The 26,746-nt window shown below is 41.2% G+C and overlaps 1 protein-coding gene across 1 annotated transcript in view; it reads left to right on the top strand.

Moving 5' to 3' along the window:
- LOC139467711 (uncharacterized) overlaps positions 1–19,181 on the top strand; it is a 70,161-nt gene extending 50,980 nt beyond the window's left edge. Inside the window, exons 13-26 of the mRNA XM_071249221.1 lie at positions 537–645; positions 1,413–1,513; positions 2,145–2,263; positions 3,139–3,274; positions 3,686–3,888; positions 4,553–4,652; positions 5,531–5,726; positions 6,378–6,553; positions 12,003–12,152; positions 13,849–13,994; positions 14,794–14,936; positions 15,790–15,890; positions 17,494–17,656; positions 18,780–19,181. Coding sequence (XP_071105322.1) covers positions 537–645; positions 1,413–1,513; positions 2,145–2,263; positions 3,139–3,274; positions 3,686–3,888; positions 4,553–4,652; positions 5,531–5,726; positions 6,378–6,553; positions 12,003–12,152; positions 13,849–13,994; positions 14,794–14,936; positions 15,790–15,890; positions 17,494–17,656; positions 18,780–18,853 — 1,917 coding nt within the window. The 3' untranslated portion in view covers positions 18,854–19,181. The remainder of the gene's footprint in view (positions 1–536; positions 646–1,412; positions 1,514–2,144; positions 2,264–3,138; positions 3,275–3,685; positions 3,889–4,552; positions 4,653–5,530; positions 5,727–6,377; positions 6,554–12,002; positions 12,153–13,848; positions 13,995–14,793; positions 14,937–15,789; positions 15,891–17,493; positions 17,657–18,779) is intronic.
- The last annotated feature ends 7,565 nt before the right edge of the window (positions 19,182–26,746 follow it).

The raw sequence follows: 26,746 nt of genomic DNA on the forward strand, positions 1-26,746 counted from the left end.
TTTGGATGTTTAATATATATATATATATATATATATATATATATATATATATATATATATATATATATATATATATATATATATATATACTAACAATACAATAGGTCTGCTTTATGTTTTTACATTCGGAACTCCCCGATTATATTCGTAAATGTCTGAATGCCTCCTCTCACCTTTCCAAGAATTTAGAAGCCTCTGACTGAGAGACCATAATAAGAACTAATTTCACAAGGACCTTGCATGCAACGAACTCATTCTCAACTGTCTCATTGATATCACACAGGATATCCATTACTTTCGTTCACTCAGTTTGAGACCTCTACTTCAAAATAATGTCTTGTGATACATTAAAGACGCTCAAAATCGGGACAAGGTTCAACATGGGAACAATAATACACAAAAGGAGCTGGAAAGACCTAAAGGAACATGTGACCCAAAAATGTCACAAAAACGCTTTAAATGAGCGCTTGATGGATACCTTTAACCCAAATCCGAAAAGTATCTAATCACGCCTTTTGAATTATCTCCCTTTACAGGCGGCCATGGTGTGGAAGAAGGTGACGGGAACGTACGGGGTTGTCACAAGTGGCAACATTGAGTACAGCTCCGAGAAAATCGCCGCAATGCCAGCGGTGTTTGCCCTTGGTAAGTCGTTATTATTTAAAATAACACCGAACAACTACAATAGCCAGGGCATCCGTTGCATTTTATATGCACACATTCTCTGTAAATGGTGTGGCAGTTTATGTGTTGTTCGTGTTCATATAATTGTTACGTTGATTGGAATATCATTTTGAAGTATACATATTGCCACGTGACGCTTTACCATATCACGAACATTGCCGATGTGCTATAAGATCCGGAGGTCAGGCTCGCTGACTTGGTTGATGCATGTCATCGTATCCAAATTGCGTGGATCGATGCTCATGATGTCAATCACTGGATTGTCTGAGCCTAGACATTAGAGACTAGATTATTTACAGACCGCCGTCATATAGCTGGAATATTGCTGAGTTCGGCGTTAAAGAACAAACAAACAAACAAACGTCATCATGAAAAAAGGGTTTCACAACAAGATGCTGTATCTATCGTTCTATAAGACAGACAGTTTATTCAGTAATTTAGGCATCAAGGCCCATAGTACAATGCAGATTGGATATTAACATTTGTCACGTGATGTACATGATTAGATTTTAAATCTCGTTACACATTCCTCATTTTAAAGACATGTTTTAAGAATACAGAAACAGCATGGATAAGACACATTAGTGAGGTTTTCTTCTTATAATTTGTAACAAAGGTAATGTCTGACCAGTAAGACCCGACAAGAAATGTCTGACCTGTAATGGCTGACCACTAATGCCCGACAGGCAATGCAGATCAGTTATGTCAAAGCATTGTTCCAACTGCAGGAGCATCTACCGAGGACTTCATTAATCTACCGGAAGGCGACGGACTGATGAAAGCTTTGAATCAGATGGCGGACCATATATCTTCCATGTCAGGGAAAAAGGTACCCTTAAAGTTGTTATGTAATCGAATAGGTTTACCTCATCAGCCTAAGGCAGTCTGTGTGTCAAAACTGCCTTTCTTCAGTCTTGTTTAACTTGCGTTAGGGAATCACGGGCCATCACGGGCCATCACGGGCCATCACGGAACTAAACTATCTTCTCAAACCAATACATGAGACTGAGTCAGTTGTTTTACACCGCTTTAAAAAGTAGTTCTGTTATAACACGTGCACAACGTGATGCAGGGGAAACGCCCAACGTGACGTTTACCCCAAAGGTGAAACCCACTAGCACGGGTATGGCGCTGACAAACCTCACACATTCAGGGTGAATCTGGGATTCGAACCAACGATGATTGGTTTCATGCATATTAGAAACTATATAAAATTTAATTCGTTCATTTGTGTCTTACGCCAGACAGTAATTTCGTTTATATTTTGATATAATGTGATAGTTTGTCAGGCGTTGATACAATCTTGATGATGAGTCATATTTGATTCTTCAATTTAGGTGTATTTTGGTCTATTTGTCTTAGTCTTCCCATTTACTCCAAGATTTCCCAGAGCAACATAAGCCAAATGTATATCTTGTACTTTCTCATCTATCACTGAAATAGACAACACGTGTTGACAGATTGAGATCATCCTTGACAAGCTGAAGAGAGTGTTCGGCATTGATAACAGTGCCAGTCAAGGAGTATGCATAGAGCCGGCGCTTGCCGAGGAAGTCGGAATGTATTTTGCACGTGCAAGGTAAGTTGTTATCATCCCAGATCAAAGATACGACACAATGATTCTTGGTGTTTGATCGTCAAACTGGGTTTCACACATCCAGCTAAATTGCAGTGACATAACTGTCCAGGCTGCATAATTGAAAAGCCGCTTCCTTTCTCCTGTGATAATAATTCCGCTGGGTGTGATACTGATTCCGCTGGGTGTGATACTGATTCCGCTGGGTGTGATACTAATTCCGATGGGTGTGATGCTCATTAGGCTGGGTGTGATACTAATTCCGCTGGGTGTGATACTAATTCCGCTGGGTGTGATACTGATTCCCCCGCTGGGTGTGACACTAATTCCGCAGGGTGTGATACTGATTCCGCTGTGTGTGATACTGATTCCGCTGGGTGTGATACTAATTCCGCTGGGTGTGATACTAATTCCGCTGGGTGTGATACTAATTCTGCTGGGTGTGATACTGATTCCGCTCGGTGTGATAATAATTCTGCTGGGTGTGATACTGATTCTCCTGGGTGTGATAATAATTCCGCTGGGCGTGATACTGATTCCGCTGGGTGTGACACTAATTCTGCTTGGTGTGACACAAATTCTGCTGGGTGTGATACTAATTCCGCTGGGTGTGATACTGATTCCGCTGGGTGTGATACTGATTCCGCTGGGTGTGATACTGATTCTGCTTGGTGTGATACTGATTCCGCTGGGTGTGATAATAATTCCGCTCGGCGTGATACTGATTCCGCTGGGTGTGATACTAATTCTGCTTGGTGTGACACTAATTCTGCTGGGTGTGATACACATTCCGTTGGGTGTGATAGTAAGTCCGCTGAGTGTGATGCTCATTCCGCTGTGTGTGATAGTAATTTATGCATTCTTGTGTGTACTTCTAGTGTGAGCGACCTCAGCAAACTGAACCTCAATTCCCTCAAAGCAGTTCTCAGGGTCATCGGCCAGAAGTATGAGTACGTCAAATTCCTCAGTCCAGCCAAGATGAGGTCACTCACCAAGGTCATGCTTAAAGTAGACGTACGTAAGAAATATATATGTTTAACATTATGCTATATTTATCTTGAATTTCAGTTGATTAGATTCTGAAGATTCCAGCTCATTAAGATCACGCCGTCACCGCGGCTCCAATCCTACACTTGCGCAATATTACAGGCAAATAAGAATACAACACGTACACGCGTTCGCAAAACCATCAGACACAAATTGTGTTGATACATTCGGATCCCCAGCAACCTATGCTAGTCCAGTAGTGGTGTGTACCAGTGTCTTTGTTGATTGTGTACCAAAACGGCGTGGAACGTTGCGCATAATATCAATCACGGTATTACCTGACTCGATTATTTGCAGGCCATATCATATTACTAGCACAGTGAGGTGTCACATGGCAAGCAAACACATCTGTTTGTGACATTCTGTGTATATTATTAGGGGATCGATTACGCGCTGAGCTACAAACACGAGGACTTGGACAGGTTTGGACCCTACATGTGGTGTGGCCTTGACTCCAGCCAGGCATCCAAGCTGACCGCCTCAGCTTTGTCCAAGTACCTGACGGAGGTCACTCGGTGCATTCACTACGACAGTCCAACCAGGGCCGCCATTGTCAGGAGGGTTAAGCAGGATCTTCAACAGTAGGTGTTATCAGCGTGAAAAACAGAATACTGTAAACTACGGTTAAAACGAACTCAAAGGGACCACTAGTTTCAGTTCGTTATATCCGTCAGCTCGTTATAAACATGTTCGTTATAACCGTAGTTTACTGTTGTTAACGTAACGAAATGAAAACAGTTATAGGTTTGTTTTCATTCTAGTATTCATTCAGCAGACTTTTTAATCTTTTAATCACCATAGCGCAGACATTCAGGAAGGAGACGGCATCATGAATCCACTCGATGGTAAATTTCTTTTCTGAATTTCATTCGAGCTATGGTCTGTCGATAGAGTAGCCCACTGGTTAATGGGTTCGCTCGCAACGCCTTAGGCCCTGTTTTCGAATCCCACACGAGTAAATATGTGAAGTCCTTTGTTGGTTTTCCCCTGCTCAAAGTAGCTGGAATATTGCTACAAATGCAGCGTAAGCCTTACTCACTCACTCACTCACTCGAAGAGGTTTTTGTAGGTTTTGGGATTAGATTTAGTTACACAATTTTTATCGTTTTTGATCGGCAGTGAAAATATGAATAAACAGTAGTGTCAGAATTGTAACTGTTTATATTATTCTAGTTGAAAACATGTCATAACTTGAACCTGATCGAAAAATCGACTCTGATGATAACAACTTCTGTATCTCAACAGAAACGGCTACAGCTTGTACGACAGACCCGACATGATGACGACTTTAGGCCATTTCCTGCCTGATATTGCCGACGACATCATCAACGATGCTTTGACAATTGTAAGTCGATGACACCACAATTCGCTGTGCGTTCATTTGGCGTGCTAGAATCTGATGATCGCGGGTTCGAATCTGATTCTGATTCTTTCTCGTGGGTTTCACCAAAGCGGTAAAGAACTTAGGCTTGATTGCCACATTAATCTGACACCCCCAGCAACACCCACACCCCGTGATAGAACTGAAATATCAGCCCCTGCCACCCACATTCCCTAAATGCTCCCTGTCGGTATCATTGAGAAGTGTTATTGACGGATTCGCTCTCCGCCGATACCATGTGCATGTCCTAAGCTCCAGGGAGATAGGGTAGCGTATTGGTTCCATCGTGACGCTGAAGTCCGGGTTCGACTCCCCTCCATTTCCTGTGTCCCCGTCTTGATTTTGCTGGAATAATGCTAAGAGCAGCGTAAAATATTGCAGTTGGGTTTGGTTGTTAAAAAGTGACTGATTCGGCTGATTGGTGTAATTTCGTACGGCAACTGAATGAACGCTCGTGCTAATAGCCACGAGTTTATCTGGTTAGGACTCGGTTAGTTTAGGTTCACTGGATGTAACCTACAGGACGAAAGAAAGTATACACTTGAAAATTGGATTTGACCAAAAACAATACAAACGTTATCAAAGCGTAACTAGGCTGAAAACAGTCGCCAAAACACTGAAAATTTAAGGTCCAAAATACAACTATGATGTCTGTATAACAAAACATCACTATGCAATAACCATTTCTTGTTTGTTTAATTTTTAGCCACCATCAAACATGGCTGTATACTTTCTTTTGTCCGGCAGTTTATTTGTAATATTGCTAACTGTCATGTAAACATGTTCCTCTGTGTAACGTGTTTGCTACGGTAAGTATATTCTGAATGGTTTTGTTTGTCCAGGACCAGACAGACATGGTCATCTATACGATCTACAACATATTCTTCAAGATCTCGAATTTTCTCGATGAAATGGCGACGATTAACGAGAACGAAATAGGCAAAAGTCAGAGACAGGAGTATGCGAGCAACGTGGAAAAACTAGGGTTGTACCTGTATTCCAAGGCCATCAGTCCAGGAGTAAGGAGGAGGAGAGCCGGTGAGTCTGTTAATGTTGGTGTCAGTTATACATGGTCTTAAGACCGGCGAGTGTTGTGTTTGTTAGTTATGCATGGTCTTTAGACTCGTGACCGTAGATTGTGTGTTAGGAATGCGTGGTCTTTTGCGTCCAGTTTCCACCCTTGCCAAACTAGGCTGGAATAATGGAGTTATACTTTGGCTGGACTAACGAGTCTATGCATCGTCCAATCAAATTCGCGTAACGACAACATTGCGACCGCTGTGCAGATGTTGATCGATTACAGGTTTTGCAGAGCATTGGTACCCTCCACTGGACATTGACAGATATTTGCGAAATCTTTTCATGTTTTAATCAAGGGGCTTAAGTGATTTGAGCGAGGTAAGACTCCTTTCAATAAAATTACGATCCGGATCATCGATCAGATCGTCTTGACTGGGACCGCCATTTTGTTTTAAGCTAATGCAAGTGATATGAAAGGTAGAATCTGATTGGTCAATAGGAGGGACATAGAAGAGACATAACTCGAAATCGCCACTGGTGGCGCTATGATCTAGCCACGAAATTTCAGCCTAGTTCGGCAAGGGTGGAAACTGGACCTTTACAGTCAGTTAACTCCCTTTCCCTTGGAAGATGTACCTGCACCGTGCTGACATGTGTGTTATATTACAGCCACCAGTACCAGCACATGCACTGTGCTAAAGGACTTTCAAGGGCAGTTGGGCTTCTTGACTGAGAGCAGCGTCCAGGATATGACCCCTACTGACCTGGTAGACTGCTTGGATGAATTCCAGAATGTCTCGCTCTCCGACGATGTCCTCGTTGTGCTGGCAGGGAAACTCACGGCGGTAAACCAATCCTTACAAAATAGTACCAGTTTACTGGGCATGATAAACGGCATTGTTGACGTCATTCGAATCTAATTGTGATGTGAGGTCGGAATGACGTCACTCTAGAAACGACGTCATAGCGAAGTCATTTGACAAATTGTGGTTCCGCTGTTGATGCTACTTGCTGTCCTTTTAGGTAAACACTAACATTCGTCTCTGTATATAGACATATTCTTTGGGAATAAATAGAACATTATATTCGTGTTCATGCCATACTATGTTAAGGACACTCGTGCATAGATACCGGAATTTAGACACTCGTAAACATGGTAGACATGAACACTCACATATTATCCTCTATTTACGATAATCTCTTTTGTCCTATCCGAAACCCAACATTAACATTCTACGCTTGTCATCTTCAACGTCATTAGAATCAGGGGGTACGGGTGGCCCAGTCGCCTAAGGCTCCGTGAATCGCTGTGCAGAGTTGGTGTTCCTTGGGCACCCCAGAAACCTAAGATTGTGGGTTCGAATCCTGGTTCGCCTCGATTATGTTTCTAGGTTTTCAGCACCATACCCGTGCTCGTGGGTTTCACCGAAGTGGTAAATGTCTGAGACCCGCATCACTTCGGGCTTTCCTCCTACATTAAGATGACACGCCGCGATATAACAGAATTCTGTTAAACGCGGCGTTAAACCCAACTCACTCATCAGAATCATCGCTGGTGGATTGCTGCTCATGCTATGGACCACTCATTTTTTCAGGCCTCCGTTATATGGCTGATGCATTTCTGACTGTTGCTCAAATATGACACGTCGCCTGTCATGATGATGGGCAATGCTATCCCATACTATGACCCTTACACCCTATTCACTGGCACTTACTTTTGTAATGAAAAGTATTTCTGTGACGGTAGAATAGTACGTCAAGATTATCATTTTCGCGATCACCTGGTGTCATCACCGATTTTCACTGATCCATTCATGTAATTTGCACCACTATTTTGTCTTTTACATCATACGGAATCTGTTTCGAGAGATGATCGAGATTGATCATTCTCTGCCGTTGTCGTTTTGAACTCATTAATTTAAACATCATTTGCGGAAATTTCGTATTCTTCAATATCCTCAGCAGCCATGTTCAGTATCTTCGTCATCACCATATCCATCATCAATATGTTGAACACCAAACCGTCAGACACATATAATGAACACCTGTTATTATATAATGGAGAATTTTCCCCTCTTTTCCCAATATTGGTCAGTGTTGTTATTCTCGGGTACATAAAAACAGGTATTGGCCTCCTGAAAAGTCTATAATTGTATATTATTATATAATAGAGAATAGGGCATTTTTTTTATTTTATCCTATCTCACCCTATGCATTTCTTATGGAAACGTGTTTGAACAAAGTTTACAGCTTCTAAAAACAAATCGCCCGACCACATCCCATCATCACCATAGTCACCACCCACACAAATAGGCCATGCACTATAATCCCGTGTTTAGCCACCGACACCACCTGGTCAAGTGATTACCCCTGCCACGTCATCCTCTTTCTCATCGCCGCACAGTAGAGACCTGCACTGAGTAATTTCAAGAATATACTTTTTTATTTCTTTTCTTCCTGGATCCCCTCCAACATCGTATAGATTTATGCTACAATCTGAAGGATGATGATGATGATGATGATTACGAATTATGTTGTGACTGCCGTGGCCGGTGCAGTGTTGACAAGCTTGTGAACATCTGATGGAAAATTCCTTTAACATGTATTTCCACAAGTGCCAAAGAAGAGAGATTAACCGGCACTCGAAATCAAAGGACTCGCGCATGCACAAGCTTCTGCTATGAAAACTAAGAAGACAACCAAGCCGGCTACCCCCTTCTTCGTTACATTGAAACCACCCCAGTAACCTGCCTTGCCTGCCATATCCGTGGTTTTCCTTACCGACGACTTCTCTACAATGCCGGATCAACAGTCCGTCCTTGTAACGTCCGGGCCCACGTCTACATGGAAACTGCCAGCTACCTTGGACTTTCGCATGGTGTTTTCCGAACCTGCTCGACTACGCCTCCGATCGACCCCTTCAGTGCCCCTGTACCGTCCGCTTGTAGTCGGCTTTCATTTCCTGCTCCTTCACGCGATGTACAGGTTGATGACGATCGCTCCTCTTCAACCAAATACATTGGTGCTCCACCATCGACGCTGACGACCAAGACATCCATTGGTACTAATAGAACGGGTTCACCACTATTAAGGATCGACGGAATAATGATCGATCATGCGCTTCTTCCAAGAGTTGCCATTCCCCAAATAGTCGATTGCATGATAGGCACTCTAAGGATTGCACTGCTAAGGATCGCTCATCTAAAGATCACTTACTTCCAATTCTTCAGGGGCGGTCTGGTAGCCTTGTGGTTAAAGCGTTCGCTCGTCACGCCGAAGACCCCGGTTCGATTCCCGACATGGGTACAATGTGTGAAGCCCATTTCCGGGCCGTGATATTGCTGGAATATTGCTAAAAGCGGCGTAAAACCATACTCACTCACTCACTCACTCAAATTCTTCATGCACTGATTATTACTGCTCTCACCACCGGAATCAACCCTTTGATTGACATCGCCGCAAAGAGCCTTGACTTCCCTCTCCTTCTCAAAGATGTTCGTCCCCATCGGTCACTCATGTGGTTCGCCATTCTCTGGGTCGCTCCCGATTGTCATTATCTGCTTCAGATTCAAGTTCCTCCAACCTCATCTGTGCCGACCCTCGTGTGACACTCCCTCCATCTACACAGCTGCTACCTACCTCATGGGACCATCAAGACCAGGCTAACAATCCGGCGTCGAACCTAGAATCGTTCCTATAGGCAGGGACCTCTTCATCGCAGAATCGTTCCAGGCTGTGGGTGGTATCCCCGCTTGATAATTCGACTTCCATGCTGGCTCCTTCTCTTAGTTTAAGTGTTCCTGATCCCCCAGGTTGATCCTGCACCGTTTTCTGTGATTCTTGAGAACACCGATCCTGTATTTGTTCTTCATTGGATCGTGTGGAAACTACAGCTCCAATGTAGTACTTAAGCTGATGATCGTCTGTCTTGCTTTGCCGTTCCCTACGAACATCAGGCTCCCTCCTTGAAGGATATTGTTACTAACCTCGACAAGGCTTTGAGTCTTTCAGGTGATTACGCAATTGGCTACAGATCCCCCGTTTTCTTATCGAAGAACTTGATGCAACTTGATGGTGATTTGTTGACCCTTGTCCAAAGCATGTGATGACTTCCTTCACGGTGGAGATGGTCGAAGATACACCATCTCACGCCATTGGAAGACCCGCTCCTTCTACATCAATGGTAACAACTTCTCGGCCTTCTGACATCAGCGCAAGTCCTCACTGTGAGGGGTCAACTTCACCCTCGGCCAATCCAGTGCTTCCTTACTCACTACATACAGAGCGACGATTGACAGGTTCTAGTCTCCCTGACGATCCGTCTGTGTCCACATCTTCAGTGGTGGCTAGTGACATCCAATGCTTGTGCCGGGGTCTGTTTGTGGCTGTTCGTCCTGACCCAACATCTCTTCATCATCGCATCGACCGTGGGTTGGGGAGCGTGCTTCCACGATCTACAGGTGGCAGGGCGCTGGTCTGTTGAAGAGAAGCGACTCCATATCAACAATCTCGAGTTCGAGGAGGACATTCTGATGGTGTCTCATTGGGCAGAGCTCCTTCGTGCGTCGCATCTCATGATCCAGTCGGACAATCTATTGGTCATCGGGTATATCAACAAGATGGGCTCCCTCAACATTCAGGTTCGAGTGAGACACATAAACGAGACACCAGTGTTATAGCTGACTCACTATCCCAACCCAACACACCATCACCAACGTAATGGCATCCCCACCTGTTGATCTTCGGTTGGAAATGCCAACTTTACCCAAGCCCAGACGTCGACCTTTTCACAAACAGGTTCAATGCTAAGCTCTCCCGGTTCATCTCTCCCATCTCAGATCCTCAAGTATAGGACCACGCAAGTGGAAAGCGTTTGAGGCCTACCGTCGCGCTCGTGACATCACCAAGTCCACCACTGCTTCTCTGCAACAGATCGTCGACTACCTAGATCCATCATCTATGATGTGCTCTACACGGAAGTTTAAGGGGTCTACTTTGGCTACGTATCTTGCTGCGATCCGTTATTACTACAACTGGATCGAAGATATCTACAGTTGCTGAGCTTCAGTCCCTTATTTGGTCCTACAAGTTGGCGGACCAGTCATCTCGTTTATGGCCGCCTCCTTAGGGTCTCAACATCATCATACATCAGCAGAGTATAAACCGCTTGCTGACAAGGTTTTCAGTTGATCTCCTTCAAGACCATTTTATCCAGACCCTTGCGACTGCTGCTCTGGATGTTAAAAAGGTTCGAGAGGCTTCAGAATGGGAAGGTTTTTCTGGGCCTTCGCTGGGAATTTATCACAAAAAATCAGCTTCCGGGACCACCAGATTGCTTGTTTACCGTCCTGTCACTAGGGTCCATCCTAAGCCCTGCTGACCTTGAGGATATCTCTTTATGTCTGGTTCGAGCATCCGAAACTACCTTGAGGATGCGAGACCAATTCGGAGCTCCCAGATGAGGCCCTTTCTTCCCATATTCTACGGCGGCCACAACGAAAATTTCCCATAGTACGATATCATTTTGGCTTTGCTCTACCATGCTGGATTGCCTCCTCCTGTCACGTCCAATCCTCCCAAAACCCAAGCCGTCGCCTCTACCATGGCCTTGCACAGCAACTGCACCCTCTCCGCCATTATGGAAGAGTGTTTGTAGAAGTCAGATAGGCCTTCGCTTCCCACTATCTCCGTGAAATATCCGCTACAGGCATCCATTGACTTCACCAGTTTTGGTCTCTTGGTCCGGGAACAGCAGCTGTCGACTACACAACAGCGCTGATAGTCGATGCGTGTACCCTCTCCTGTCTTTTCATAGTACGTATCGTGAACATACAGAATAAATCCTAGAACTTTAGCTCCTGAGTTTATTGTATTTTATTAGTCGGGTTCCCAGATTTAGTACCTGATCGGAGGGTGGATAACTTGTCTGAAGAGACTTCGGTCTTCAACATCCAAATCGCCACAAGTAGCGAAGCCTTACCCCTCACTGTTGTTTAAGGCATGGGATTACAGAGCGTGACCCATTTGTTTTGGTGGGGCCTATGGTGATGCTGGGATGTGCTCGGGTGATTTGTTCTTTAGAAGCTGGACACTTTTTTCAAGCACGTTTCCATATTGGATCAAAAAGAAAGAGGAAATGCATATTGGGAGAAAGGATAAAGATATGAATATACCATTTATGTAACTTTTCCAATATTGTTTTCCTCGAGTCCATAAAACAGATATTGACCTGTTGAAAGGTCTATAATTGTATAATATCACATGTGACTGATAAGAGCTGTGTTCTGTGTCCAGGCTGATGGTCTAGGTGACCCGTCCACCTGGGAGAACGGGGATATTGCTGGATGCGGGAAGCTCCTCGACGCTCTGCCTGCATCGGATATTGAGGCCATCAACTTCAACGACCAAGTCATGGCTGCCATAAATCACATCGACCTTTCGAAGGTAATAATCCGAAGCACAAAGTTAACCAGAAAATAGAGTGAGGTGTGTGTCAGGTTGCCATGCATTGAGTATACTCATTTCCCTCTCTGGAGTAATTTTAGCAACCAGGCCAAAATATTCTGACAAGGATCGCAATAAAATATGATTCTATCTATATTACGAAGGCTAAAAAAATAAGACCGAATTCGTATGTTAGGCATGTAGCCACCAATCCTTTTGATTAATAATTAAAGGCCATGACAGATTAACTATAGTAATATGAAAGAATCGGGCGGTCCTGAACTTCTTGAACTGATTGAAAAATGATTTTCTGATAAAATATGATATGGCTTTATCTACAAGCGGAAAAAGATAATTGCTTCATATAACACGAAATCAAAATATTCTGAAATTGAAATGAAATGCATCCTCGACTATAATGTCGTGATTCACACTTAATCTACGGCGCAAAATTTGAATGTTTGCGTTTTTGTTGGGCGCATGATACTCACACACGTGGTTGTTGAATGTGAACAGCACAAATGATTGTTCAGCAATCAGGTGCTCATTAAAACACTTTTGTTCAACCATAAATGATGCTTACGAAATGTCAACTCTTCCTGAAAATAACATACACGCGCTGTTTGTATGATGAAAACAAGAATGGCGCAAAACGAAGATGCCAGACATGACATAATGTCCATCGAAACACAATTTCATCTCTTTGGGGATATTATGTACAGCAGGTACACTCAGGACTTGCCACTGAGCGGTCGTCCACATGTGACGTCACGTCAACAAGACAAAATATACTTTTGGTGCATCTACGGAATCGATACCCAAGTGCCACATTACCAGCTAGAACAATTCCTGGGTTGAGACCAATGAGTGGCAGAACCGCACGCAACCGTTTGAGGGAGCAAAACATCCGACCCCGATTATGCCCAATTTTGCTTACACGTCACCCTCAGGCACGCCAAGCATGATGTAGACAACATCGTCAGTTGGGGTGGAAGTGTAATGGTATTGGATGGCATCATGGGATACGTTACTCATCATTGTTAATGCAAATTTCAATGGCGCACGCTGCCAGGGAGACATCGCTCGAGGCCGTGTCTACCCTTTTGTGGAAATGCAGGAACGTAATGTCACCTTGCAGCAGGATCATGCCCGTGTTGTGACATTTGGAGGCAGCATAACATTGCTGTACTGCCATGACCGGCTGTTACCCCAGTCATCTACCTCATAGAACATATCTGGAATAAGATGGAACGACGTCTACGACAGGACCGGAACCAGCCAGTAACGTCAGCTCAGGTGGACCAATCCTTGGTTGCTATTTGGAACAACATATCCCAGGCTCTTCATTGCCTCTGCCTCGCCTGTATCAACGCAAATGGTGGTAACACCCGATGTTGAATTTGTCAGTTGAAATGTTTCATGAACCCTCTTTTAGGGCGTGTCTCTGTTTCCTGTTACCATGAATGGGTTTGTCAATGAATTTGTTATGATAAAACATTGATCAGACGAATGACCAAATATGATGTTGTTATTTGCAATAACATAACATTTAACCCACTTTATGTGAAGCACAGTCACCTTTTGCCGCTTGTATATATAAGAGTGTAAACGTTTGTGTTACCTTGCAAAAGTACAAATAATATCTGTATAACTTAGTATACAACAATACGTTAAATAAAGCATTTGATCTGCACAGAGGACGGATATAGTCAGCTCTTACCTGACTGACAACAGCATCAGTGATACGTCAACGTTGACAGCCAGCACGCTGTCGAAGATGGGGAACCTACTGTGTGGCTACACTGTTGCTCAGATCGACGCTTTGAACCAGGATGAGGCATAGTAAGCCAGGGTGTCTTGTTCAATGTGGGTGGTGGTCGGGGGTCGGGGGTTGAGGGCTGTGGACGGAGTCCGGCTTGGTAGCTAGCAGGAATATTCCAGCAATACCGGCGGGGCCGGGGACACTAGAAATGGGCTTCATACATATGGGAATCAAACCCGGGCCTTCGTCGAGACGGGCGAACGCATTAACAACCACTCCACGTCTATTTTGAATCGAAGGACGATTTAAAAGAAAAAAAATTAATGTTGACCCATACAGGGGTCAAGCAGGGGAGTTTATAACATTTTTATTTTTACTATAAGTATCCTACACTTTCAATTAGATTCTGTGTGGAGGAGGTGTTCAGCAACCCATGCTTGTCGTAGAAGGCGACTGTTCTTGTCGTAAGAGGCGACTAACGGGGTCGGTTGGTCAGACTCACTGACATGGTTGATGCATGTCATCGTATCCCAATTGCGTGGACCGATGCTCATGATATCAATCACTGAACTGTCTGGTCCAGACTCGATTATTTATAGACCGCCGTCATATAGCTGGGTTATTGCTGAGTGCGGCGTTGAACAAACAAACAAACAGACAAACATATTCAATTAATATTATGCACCTTGTGTGCTCTTTCGTGGAAATTAAATAAGGATAAATCGATAGATCACGTAAGTTGTAAATAAACTTAACAGATTTTAGTCCTGAAGACCTAATCGAGAAACATGCTGTTATCCCAGAAGCCTTGAGTGACAAAGCCATATTGATTGATATTCATAGGAACATGTTTTCTCATCGCGTATATTTTCTATTCAGCAAAGCTGCCAAAGACCTTTGTCACATTGCGTGTCTGAGCAAAGAGCAGCTCCAAGCTTTTGGCACCAAGATCGCAGCCTCTGTTGGCAACGACTGGGCGTCCGTTGACCCGTATGTCGTGGATGCTATGGGTGTCTGTATGGGTGAGTATACACTCGGATTTACTCGGCTTGTTCCGCTACCTGCACAATACCTGCGGCAGTGGTGTTGTGATATTGCATGAGTTATCAGTAAACAGTGTAACGGCAGATCCCACCACATACGTTGCAAAGGTAAAACAGGTTATTCTGGTCTATAATATATTATATATACACTTTGATTTGAAGACGAACGAATACGACCAAAATTCTAATATCATATTAGATTTTGTTGTGTCGTGTGCACGAGACGTGTTCCAATATGGATTATGCCAGTGTAAGCCGAGGTCCTAAATGTTGGACTGAGACGAGCCGAGTGGGTGACTTCGCTTCCATAATACACAACACAATCGCGAAGGGTGGGAAAGATAAGGACTCTTTTTAGCCAACTCCATAAAAAAAGCAGTTTACTGTTTTGCCTTTTTCATCGAGTTTGCTAAAAAAGAAATCATTCTGCAAGTTATCTGATGTGTTCAAATGAATAAGAATCCGACTTTTATTCTTTTCAACACGTCTGTATTTTGTACAACACCAAGTTTGAAGGTAAGGTTAAAATGGGTCCAAGCGATTTCAGGAACCATTTTTCTAGTTTTTTGTCTGGCAACAAAAGACGGAATCGTCTCAACTAAAAACACGTTTACATCACCATCACTTTATAAACAACACGTTTCTGGTCGTGTCATATAAATCTAGCAACAAGGGGTTACACAGGGGTTGGAAAGGACCAAAGCTTTGGATAATGGTGAATTTAAAAAAACGAAATGGTGATTGATATTTTAACAAAATTGCATCTTGAATTAATTAGTAAATTAGATAACGCAGCTGTACACTTAGCGTATTATTCACTGACTGATTCCAGGTGGGGTACCGTCCACGTCGCTCAATACCTTGACCTCGGAGCAAATCAGCAACTTACAACCAAAGGCGATCAACAGTATGCCGGCCGAAGTTTTTGCCGAGGTACGTTAACCTACGGAAGCCTTTAAAGGCCATTTGTTTTAATAATTCTTTCCTGAAATTTCAAGATACTAACTTGAAATGTCAAGATACTAAGTTGAAATATCAAAAAGATACTAACTTGAAATTTCAAGATATGTTGTTCAAGATGATATGTTGAAATTTCAAGTTAGTATCTTGAATTTGTAACTGATGTTTCTTGAAATGTCAACATAGAATCTTGAAATTTAAACTTATTATCTATAAATTTCAAGACACTAAGTTGGAATTTCAAGTTATAATCTTAAAATGTCTTATTTCAACTTAGTATGTATCTTGAAATTAGAACTTAGTATCTTGAAATTTCAACTTATCAACAAATGGCCCTAAAGGCCACCGTATAAACCAGTGGGGACTTCATGATCACGTGAGGGTCACGTTTCACAATGCGGTCGCAGCGCCAGAGCCATCGTAACTCTTTTACTTAACACGGACTTAGCGCTACAGTCGCTTTGTGAAACGTTCAGGTGCAGGCCTAGATGCTGTAATCAGTGGCTAGTGTCAAATTTAGATACTTAGATCTGGCATGACATGAATAGTGCGTTAAACAACAAACGAACAAACAAAAGCTTACTGTCTCGAGTCTCCATACAAGTGCTTACTCGTGACCTGGAAGCGCCTGTGGATTTTATCAAATACAATCCCTGGAACCCCTGTTCTAGTGGTAGAGCTTCCGCCCGGAGAGCTAAAGGTCGGGGGTTCGATCCCCAACTACGTCATACCAAGGACGTTAAATCAGGGTACTTGTTGTTACCCTGCCTGGCGCTCGGCATTAAGGGGCTGAAACAGGTACTGGTAGGATCGGATTCAGTATATTGCGTGAGAGAATGGGGTATCCATGTTAAACTGCAGCATGGGTTGACACTGTAAAATAGACTTAGACCCCTCCCCCAGCCCTACCACCACCACCACACACACACGCACGCACACACGTACATGCACGTCGCTACTTAAGTGCAACAATCTTGGACGCGACGATAACCCCATTTCACCTCACCTCACCTGTCCGTGGCACGTTGAATTTTCGGATTGACGGGATACAGCTGAAATGATCCCTGACAAGTCACAGCATTCGCTCTCTCAACAAAGGTCCCATTGCCTCCTCCAGGATGTAAGGAATGTTCACTGATTAGCAGCATAGTCCAAAGTCCTAAATATCTTATTTGTACAAGACTAAATGCTGTACGTATATCTTAGTACACGACGGAACTGTTGACAATGCATTAGCAGGGTAAAGCTTCTTAAAATCGTTTCAACCTATGAATACCTCCTTTGCTCAGTGTTGTAAAGCTGACATACTCGTACCATTTTGAGGCCTCCCAACTTCAATTATTGCATACCCGATTATCCAGTGTATAACATCTGCATGATATGATATGTCTAATAGAAGGGCGACATATATGCTGAATAATCGAGGATGCGTAACTGTTTATTGAGAATTCGAACAGCCCGCGCCAACACTGAAATTAAATATTTGAACCCCGCCTTTAAAAGAGTCCCCAATCCACTTTTGATAAATCACAGTTTGGAACCTAACATTATTAATAACATAATCTTTCTGCCCTAGGTGTTTGACGCCAGTGAGCTTCAATTGTTGAGCAGCGACCAGGCTAATGTTGTGACTGAGGAACAGAAGGCACAGTTGGACCCCACTCAGTTGTCTTCCTTGAACTCCAGGTCTTCCCTACAAGAGGAGGATATCAGTGTGATCGCCAGTCCCTTTGACGGAGGTATGGACTGTTATAAAGAGTCAGTGTATCTTAGTGCCGAGCACAAGCTCAGGTTTAGGAAAAACTTCATATTTGACGAAAATGTTTTAGCTCCTAATATTGAATAATACAATTAAAAGTAACTCGAAATGTTTTAGCTCCGTATATCGAATAAGGCAAGTTAAATACCTCGAACTCTGTCAGCTCCATACGATTGATACTAATTAAAATAAATAAAAGATGCCTATGTCGAGTAATACAATTTAAAGTACTTCGAACTCTTTTAACTCCTGATATTGATTGATACGATTATATTATTTTATTTTACGGTCTCGGCAACATCTTCTATCTTCTATGGACTGTGTACATGTAAGACAACGGATAACACGATGTGTTGATGATCCGGACTTCGAATTAATGAGGTTATAATGTTCTTGAATGTTGTGAATTTCCATTTTGGAAAACACAAATATTCGCCAGGAAGAAAAAGTGAAAACACTTGAAACAAGAAAGATGCCTGTGCGTCAAGTAATGTGATAAGGTTGACAGCGGATTATTGCCTTTCTGAGACGTAAAACTGTACACGTTAGAAACAAAACAAATAAAAACTTGCTTGTTGGAGAAGCCCCGCAACGGTTAAGGTTTGTGTGAAAACCTGGGACAGGTGCTTTCCCAAAATGTTCATGGGGAGTCTGTTCCAAGACATTCCTCCCATATCATGCTGACACGTGACATTACTGTTCGATGCGGCCTTAAACGCAACTCACTTTAAACCACGAGGTCATTAACCGACTCATATTTGATTTATCCCTTCCAGAAACGTGGTTCGACTCCCAGATTAATCCTGATTCTATTTCTAGGTTTGTCAGCACCATCCCCGTGCTCGTGGGTTACACCTGAGTGGTAAACGTCTAAGACCTGCATCACTTCCTTCGCACATCTAGTGACACACGTGCATGCTCGTCGCTATATAAGTTCAATAATCTTGGACGCGACTTTAAACCCCATTTCAACTCACCTCACTCATCAAGTTGACACGCCGTGATATACTAGTCACCCAAACACTGTTTAAAAGCGGGTTAACCCAAGTACAATCACCCACTTAATAGTTAATCTTCTTTTCATGTTGATTTTCGTTTTGCAGGAATTTCCAGTCGCTGTAGCTACATTCTCGTGATCCTGGGGCTGATTCTCGTGACCTTTACGAGATATATGTGAAATCTCATATTTCAATAATGCCATATTGTATATATGTTTGAACAAAGTTGTCAGTCAATAACGACAAGGACATATTTTTGTCCACTCTTTTTTACCAGTAATGCAGGCATTTTCAACTTACCATTGCGTTCGTCTGTATGATGAAGGGCGGGTAACTTTAAGCACATTTACTCACCATGGCTTCAGGAGCGTGATACATAATATATGTTGTGTCTTGCAATTTCCACTTTTCATCATTTGTACAGTTACAACTCTCTTTACCGAAACAAGCACGTCTGTGATATTCTTCTGTAAAGAGTGTAATCTTTTTTTTACAATTTGAAAAATAAAATATTTTTTCACGCGCCATTTTTGTTTACCGTAAAATATTTTTTCACACGCCATATTTGTTGATAGGAGTAGGGCTTCCGCAACCTTCCTTTGTATCCTGGTTATAACAGGCGACTTATATTAATGGATGGAAGGGTCATCCTCGGTAATCTGTTTGATTGAGTGACATCTTTCCCCGACTTCGGATGCTCACAACATCAATCACCGGTTTGTCGGGTCCAGATTCTATAATTTATAGGCCCCCGTCATACTTCTGCAATATTACTGAGTGCGACGTTGAACAACAAACAAATAGTCCTATCGGATTTTGTCCCTTTCAGAATATGACTATTGGACAGAACGTTTCTCATCGAATCGCAATAACGTAATAATTTCGATACGTCCCTGAATAAATTTTATTAAAATGACCAAGCGTGTGCCAAGGCAACATCAGTGTAAATGAAACGTATATTTCTTGACTTATCGAGCCTTGCGTGCGTGTTACGAATCACACTCTGACACACTTCAGACAGAATATGACAGTGTACATATTGATATAGATATTCAGTTCCGTTAACAATTTAAATACAGTAACAGACTACATCACGAACTAGCAAAACATTCCATTTCGCTTTTCTAATCAGTGACGTCAGAGGTCTAAATATAGACATTTTAAGACGCGGCGCGTGACACGAAATGAACTCCTGGCAATAAACAATATGTACCTGTCTATTTAAAGACGCTGCTGTCTAAAATAAACCGGATAGCATTATTCATCCCTGTACATTTTTCTTGTTGGCGGGAGGGACGTTTCTACGGAAGCGTTTTAGGGCAATTTGTTTTTTAAATCTTTTTTCTTGAAATTTCAAGATACGAAAGTGAAATTTCAAGATACACACTAAGATGAAATTTCAGGGTAATCTTGAAATTTCAAGATAATAGGTTGAAATTTCAACTTATTATCTTGAAATTTTAACTTAGTATCTTGAAATTTCAAGATGCTTAGTTGTAATTTGTACTAAGTTGAAATTTCAAGATGCTTTGTTGATTTCAAGGTAATGTTCTTGAAATATCAAGATAATAAGTTGATATTTAACTTGAAACTTCAACTCATTATCTTGAAATTTCAACAGAGAATCTTGAAATTTCAACTTACCATCGTGAAATTTAAGTGAGAGAGTGAGTTTGGTTTAACGCCGCTTTTAACAGTATTCCAGTCATATCACGGCGTGTCAGCTTAATGTGGGAGGAAAGCCCGAAGTGATGCATGTCTCAGACGTTAACCGCTTCGATGAAACCCACTACCCATGGTGCTGACAAACCAAGACCCATAATCAGGGAAACATACCCATCGATACTTTGTTGAATTTAAATGTTTTGAACCCCCCCCCCCCAAAAAAAACAAAAAAAAACAAACAAAACAAAACAACAAAAAACAACCCACAACAAAAACAACAAAAAAACAACAACAACAAAACAAAACAAACACAAATGGCCCTAAAAGGCTTCCGTAAGTTTCTCATAAAATAAGATCCCAGAATAATGAATATCGCTCACGTTTTAGCCTGGACTAAAGTAAAGGTTGTTTTGTTTTTTTTTAACTTTAATAATATAAAGAATTTAAAATCATTGTCGAAACGCTTTTATTGAAAACTATGAAGGCAATGTTTTGTTCGGTGTTGCATAGAGATTTATCATGCAATAAATGCTGTTGGTTGGGAAGTTCAGTGATCCATTCATGTCATTTTCACTTCAGTTTTGTCTTATACGCCCAATGAAATCTGTTTGGGCGGATGGATAATAGAGACTAGTTATTCACTGGCGTTGACATTAAATATTTTCATGTATTCTATATGAATACATATATATTACATTTCACATTATTAAAATGATGTAAGATCATTGCAAAATATAATGATGCAGTAACAAAACATATAAACAATACGTTTTAGTCCACAGTTTTCTTAATTTTCCTCAGAATTACAACTGATATACATAATCAACACATTCAATGAATTATTAATGATCAATGGCACTCAATTAAAACATGGTAAAGTCGTTATTTTGTTCTGAACGATTATGTTCCTGACAGAATACTAATACAATTTTTGTCTTATTTTAACGCTCTCATTGGGTAAATGGATAACTCGATATATACTCCCAGTCGAAATGTGGAGATCAGGTCAAAATCAAAATCAGGTACATGTAGTATGATACCCCAGCCTTATCGCCCACAGCGCATTGCTGGATCTTGTAGAGTACCAGTGCCCGTCACCCTAGACTTACATCTAGTCTCTGAAATGAACATATCGTACAGAATAAAAACAGTTGTTAAATTTTCTTAATAAAAATGAGCCGTGAGACTCTCTTCATTTACGCCTGATACTGCAGTAACCTAGACTTGCCAAACATTATAGACTTGCATGAGCTGTATTTGATATATTTGTATCAGGGTCCCTAAGACAGACTACCGTCACCCATACATTGTCACTAGTCAACAGACGGCTTCTCTGTGTCGATGACGCATTAAGAAAACAAAGAATTATTAGTCTTGAGTAGCATTTCATGAAACGAATCTCGACCATTTATTACAACCACTTACCGGACACACTCACAGAAACTACGGTATTAAATCCATTTAACAATTAACGATTACGAACACAAAGTTTTTCGTGGCTGCTTTGTCCTCACCATGGCCTTAGTTACACCAACCGAACGCGCCACGGGCATGCAATTGTAATGTATCTATATAACACAGCCGCAGTTGACACGATGAAGAAGGAAGAATTATTGTGTTGACCTCTCTGTGGCCTCGGTTACTCCAACCGAAATTGCCGTGAGAATGCTATCACGATGACTCTGCATGATGACGGAGAGCAACGTCATAACATGGAGGTACTACATTCTCCCCTGATAGGTGATCTGTCATGGCAACGATGAACACTCCCAAAGCTGGTCATGCGTGTTTGTTGACCACAGCTGGACATGATGACGTCTCATATATATGTCGGTCTTTGTTCTATTTTCCTGCACTCGATCATCAATTGCAATTGTGTACTCGCGTATTTTTTTTATCAGTCTCCGTTTTAATCATTTAATTAATTGAATTTATTTCAAATGACAATTATTTATGGGATTTGTGTTACATGCGTACATTAACAATAATTCTTGTTTTTTCTGTAAGCAGCATAACTGTTTTTACACACTTAAATATATTGGAATAAAAATTAGTGAAACCTGTAAGTGATACTATTTCCAGAAAAACAAAATTTGAAATATGTATATTAGTATATTACAATTGTATATTAGCCCGATTACAGAAGAATATTCAAAACATCCCAAGGAAGACGTTTGGGGTCACGGTGTCGGTTAAGTCCATCAACATTTCCATTAGTAAGATACACCTGTTAATAAGTAATTATGATAATTAAGTGCACGTCAGGCAAATACGACGTGTGTACATGTATATATATTGACGTCATAAATTCTCCACGTGCAGTGGCTATATATGAAATATTGTAACGCATAGCGATACATTTACAAAAGATTTCCCCAGCAAGGAACTTGTGCAATTTCTTTAACTTGCTCCTGACCTATGTTTCAGTAGTAAGATAACAACCATGGTCAATATCGTTTTTTGTTGGTTGAATTCACCACTTCCTGTTTGTAAAACAATAAAGCTTGGTGATGGTTATAGTATATTAAGACACATAAATAAAGCGACAAAACCCTTTCCATATCCAATAGAAATCTCTGCATTGTCTCTGCATCGATTATACAATTCCGACTATATCATGTGCATGTGTTTATAAATCACTATCAAATAGTAATGATACCAGGTGTTCGCGAAAAGGTGAGCGTATCCTGCCCCACTGGTGGCACCCGTCACAAACACACGCAAAGGCAAGTCAATTGTTCATCTAAAAAAACATGGGAACACTAAGTAAGACCATATTCAGCTATAAATATCTGTATATATCCCGAGGTTGAAAGTTATTTCTGTGAAGTCTTTGAAAAAGAGATGAGGCTAGACTTAGTTTCAAACCGTGATGCTTTGTTACAATAAAATGGTTGTCTTTTAAAATAAACTTCTAGAAAAAAAGTGTCACAGATGGTAAGCGCTGTCCATGCCAAACCGAATATTGGTTGGTGGCAAGTACCGTTTCCTCGCTGGAAAGTAAACAATTGTGACATCACCCGAGCTCATGGAACATGGTTTAGGCAAATATTTACCCCTTTAACTTAATAACACACATCATGCACCGAAGGGCTTCTGGACCACAATCTTCAAACAGAATTTACATTCGACATTCAATGATAAGTTCAATATTTCTTACTTCACTTTTGGTTCCATCTACCGCGATAGGGACGAGTCGAAAACGACGTGCTTTCCAGCATAAAATCGTCATAATTACTTCATGCCAGCACACCATAGTGTCAATTTTAGATTTATTAGGCTATTTTAGGATTTGTGTCAATGTATTACCTTTCTATGATGTATATATTCCGAGATATTTAACAAATCAGAAATTGTTCGAGTTGATGGTGGTCGGTTTAACACTGACAACGTTGTTGATTTTTTTCATATAAGTAGTCTATCTTGGTTGTTGTTTGTTTGTTTGTTGTTTAACGCCGCACTCAGCAATATTCCAGCTATATGACGGCGGTCTGTAAGTAATCGAGTCTGGACCAGACAATCCAGTGATTGACATCATGAGCATCGATCCACGCAGTCGGGAACGATGACATGCATCAACCAAGTCAGCGAGCCTGACCACCCGATCCCGTTAGTCGCCTCTTACGACAAACATAGTCGCCTTTTACGGCAAGTATCGGTTGCTGAAGACCTATTCTGACAGCGGTATGTAGAATCGACCTACGCAACAGGGATACGAAGACATGCATCAACCAAGTCAGCGACCCTGACCACCCGATCCTGTTAGTCGCCTCTCACGACAAGCGAGGGTTGCAGAAGAACAATTCTAACCCGGATTTTTACGGGTTAAGCTTCATGTGTGTCGATGATCTAACATCGTTCAATAATGGTGAAATACACAAGTGATTTACCCAGCTGATATAGAAATAAAAGAGACATGTAAACCTGCTTCATATGTTTCATATTTAGATCTATACATAGAGATTCAGGGTTTCATATTTAGATCTATACATAGAGAATTCGGGGTTTCATATTTAGATCTATACATAGAGATTCAGGGTTGTATATTTAGTTCTATACATAGAGATTTCAGGGTTTCATATTTAGATCTATACATAGAGATTCAGGGTTTCATATTTAGATCTATACATAGAGAATTCAGGGTTTCATATTTAGATCTATACATAGAGATTCAGGGTTTCATATTCAGATCTATACATAGAGATTCAGGGTTTCATATTTAGATCTATACATAGAGATTCAGGGTTTCATATTTAGATCTATGCATAGAGATCAGGGTTGTATATTTAGATCTATGCACAGAGATTCAGGGTGACAAAAAAAAACAGTCACCACCACTATCCACAAAAAGTATGACAAGAGGGATCACTTTGTGTCGACCTATATGCGAGCTGCTCCAGCATTTGGTATCTACATTTCACAAGTAATGACGAACATCGAGCACGCTCATTCTACGAAGAGGGACAGTCAATGTTTGCTCAAAAGTAGTTTGATCAATGTTACAACATTCTAGGCCCCAGTAAAGCTTTCACAAAATTCTATGGTGGAGGACATTTCCAAATTTGACGCATCAGCGACAAGAAATATTTTTTCAGGTGAGATGCCTTTGTATGTGTCTGCGACGGATGACACCGGTGGGGCAGGATACGCTCACCTTTTCGCGAACACCTCGTATGATCACTATTTGATAGTGATTCATAAACAATGATCAGCCGCCGCCATTTAGCTAGAATATTGCTGAGTGCGGCGTTAAACAACAAACAAACGTAATATATTATAGTCGGAATGGTACAAGGGACATTGCTTTTAGGAGATATGTTTTATGATTATGGAAATGTCTTTTGTCGCTTTATTTAACAAGAGAGCGAATGTGCGTTATTGCTGAAACCCCATGAGAATGTTTAAAGCTATTTTCGGGCAAAACAAGGCAGTTGAAATACTATAAGAGAATACATGGTCTAACAAAACGTTCTACAATGTTTTCATCAGCACCGTTTTGATCATTATCACTGCTGTTTAAATGTGTTCAAATCAATGTACCTTTCTTATACTTACTATCCAGACAGTATTGTTCCAACAACCTGGACAGTAAATTTGTTCACGAGGCCAACTACCATCAATTCGTACAGCTTTTGTTTTGTTAAATATCTCAGAATGTGTTCACCATACAAAGGTATTACATTGATACAAATTCTAAAAAAGCCTATAAAAGGTAAAATTGTGCTATAAAATAATAATGTCGTTTTTACGCTGAAAAACGATAACCCGTCCTTATCGCGCCAGATGACACCCAAAATAAAGAAATATTGAACTTGTTATTGAGTATCGAATATATATACCATAACGATTGAGGTCCGGAAATCCTTACACGCATGGTGTATATAAGTTAAATCTAGTTTAAATAAAAGGGCTAAAAACTGGCTAAACCATGATTCATGAGCTCAGATGAAATCACAGTTTTTACTGTCAAGTGAGAAAATGGCTTTGGTTGGCATGGACAACGCTTGACCCCTGTGATTGTTTTCAAAATAAAACAAAGCACACCTGAAGTAAGCCGAGTCTTGACATCATCTAGTTTACTTTTTTACAGCTGATGTTCTGTAAAAAGGGAATATTGCCATGGAAACAGTTAATCATTTGAAAGAGTTGAAACTGCTTATAATGCGGACCTCAAGACCTGCAGGTACTGACGTGCGACAAATAATTTTAGACTGATCTTAGTGTTACTCTTTTCGCGTAACTAAACTGTCAGGCAAAACATGCAAGAAATGGTTATTCAAAGGAGATATATTTGATTGGGGTAGAATAGTTGTGTTTTGAACCTTAAGTTTGCAGTGTCTTAGCGACTGTTTTCAACCTAGTAATGTCTTGATAGCGTTTGTAATGTTTGGTCAAATCCAATTTTCAAGTGTATACTTCTTTTTGTCCGTCAGTTTAGTTTAAATGTATGCCGTTTTCAGCCGTACTTGTATTGCCAATCTTCTATGTCAGAAAACGTTGTTTTTTTTTAACTATTCACCATAAAAACACCTAAGTTTAGGCAATGATATTTGTTTGATACAATTTATATTTCTCAGATTTTACAAGTTCTGGTCCGAGTCATGGTACACAATTGTTCTGTATTTGATTAATGTTTCCGTGGAGTCTTTCTGATCTAGGTTAGCAGCCAGCTGCCCGCAGATAGTTTTCCCGACACAGGTAATCCACATTGACGCCAAATTGTGATGTGATTTATCATATTTACAACACTCATCTCTCTGAATCCTGCTTGTATCCGGGATAGATAAAAATCAATTTGATCAACTGTTCACTTTTACAGTTTGGACGATTCAAATAGTACATCATATGAAATTAGATTTAGTTATGGTATTATACTTAAACCTTTAAACTTTGTATGAGAAACACAA

The sequence above is a fragment of the Haliotis cracherodii genome, unplaced genomic scaffold (genome assembly GCF_022045235.1).
Source record: "Haliotis cracherodii isolate W230 unplaced genomic scaffold, xgHalCrac1.p SCAF_2, whole genome shotgun sequence".
Taxonomy (NCBI): domain Eukaryota; kingdom Metazoa; phylum Mollusca; class Gastropoda; order Lepetellida; family Haliotidae; genus Haliotis; species Haliotis cracherodii.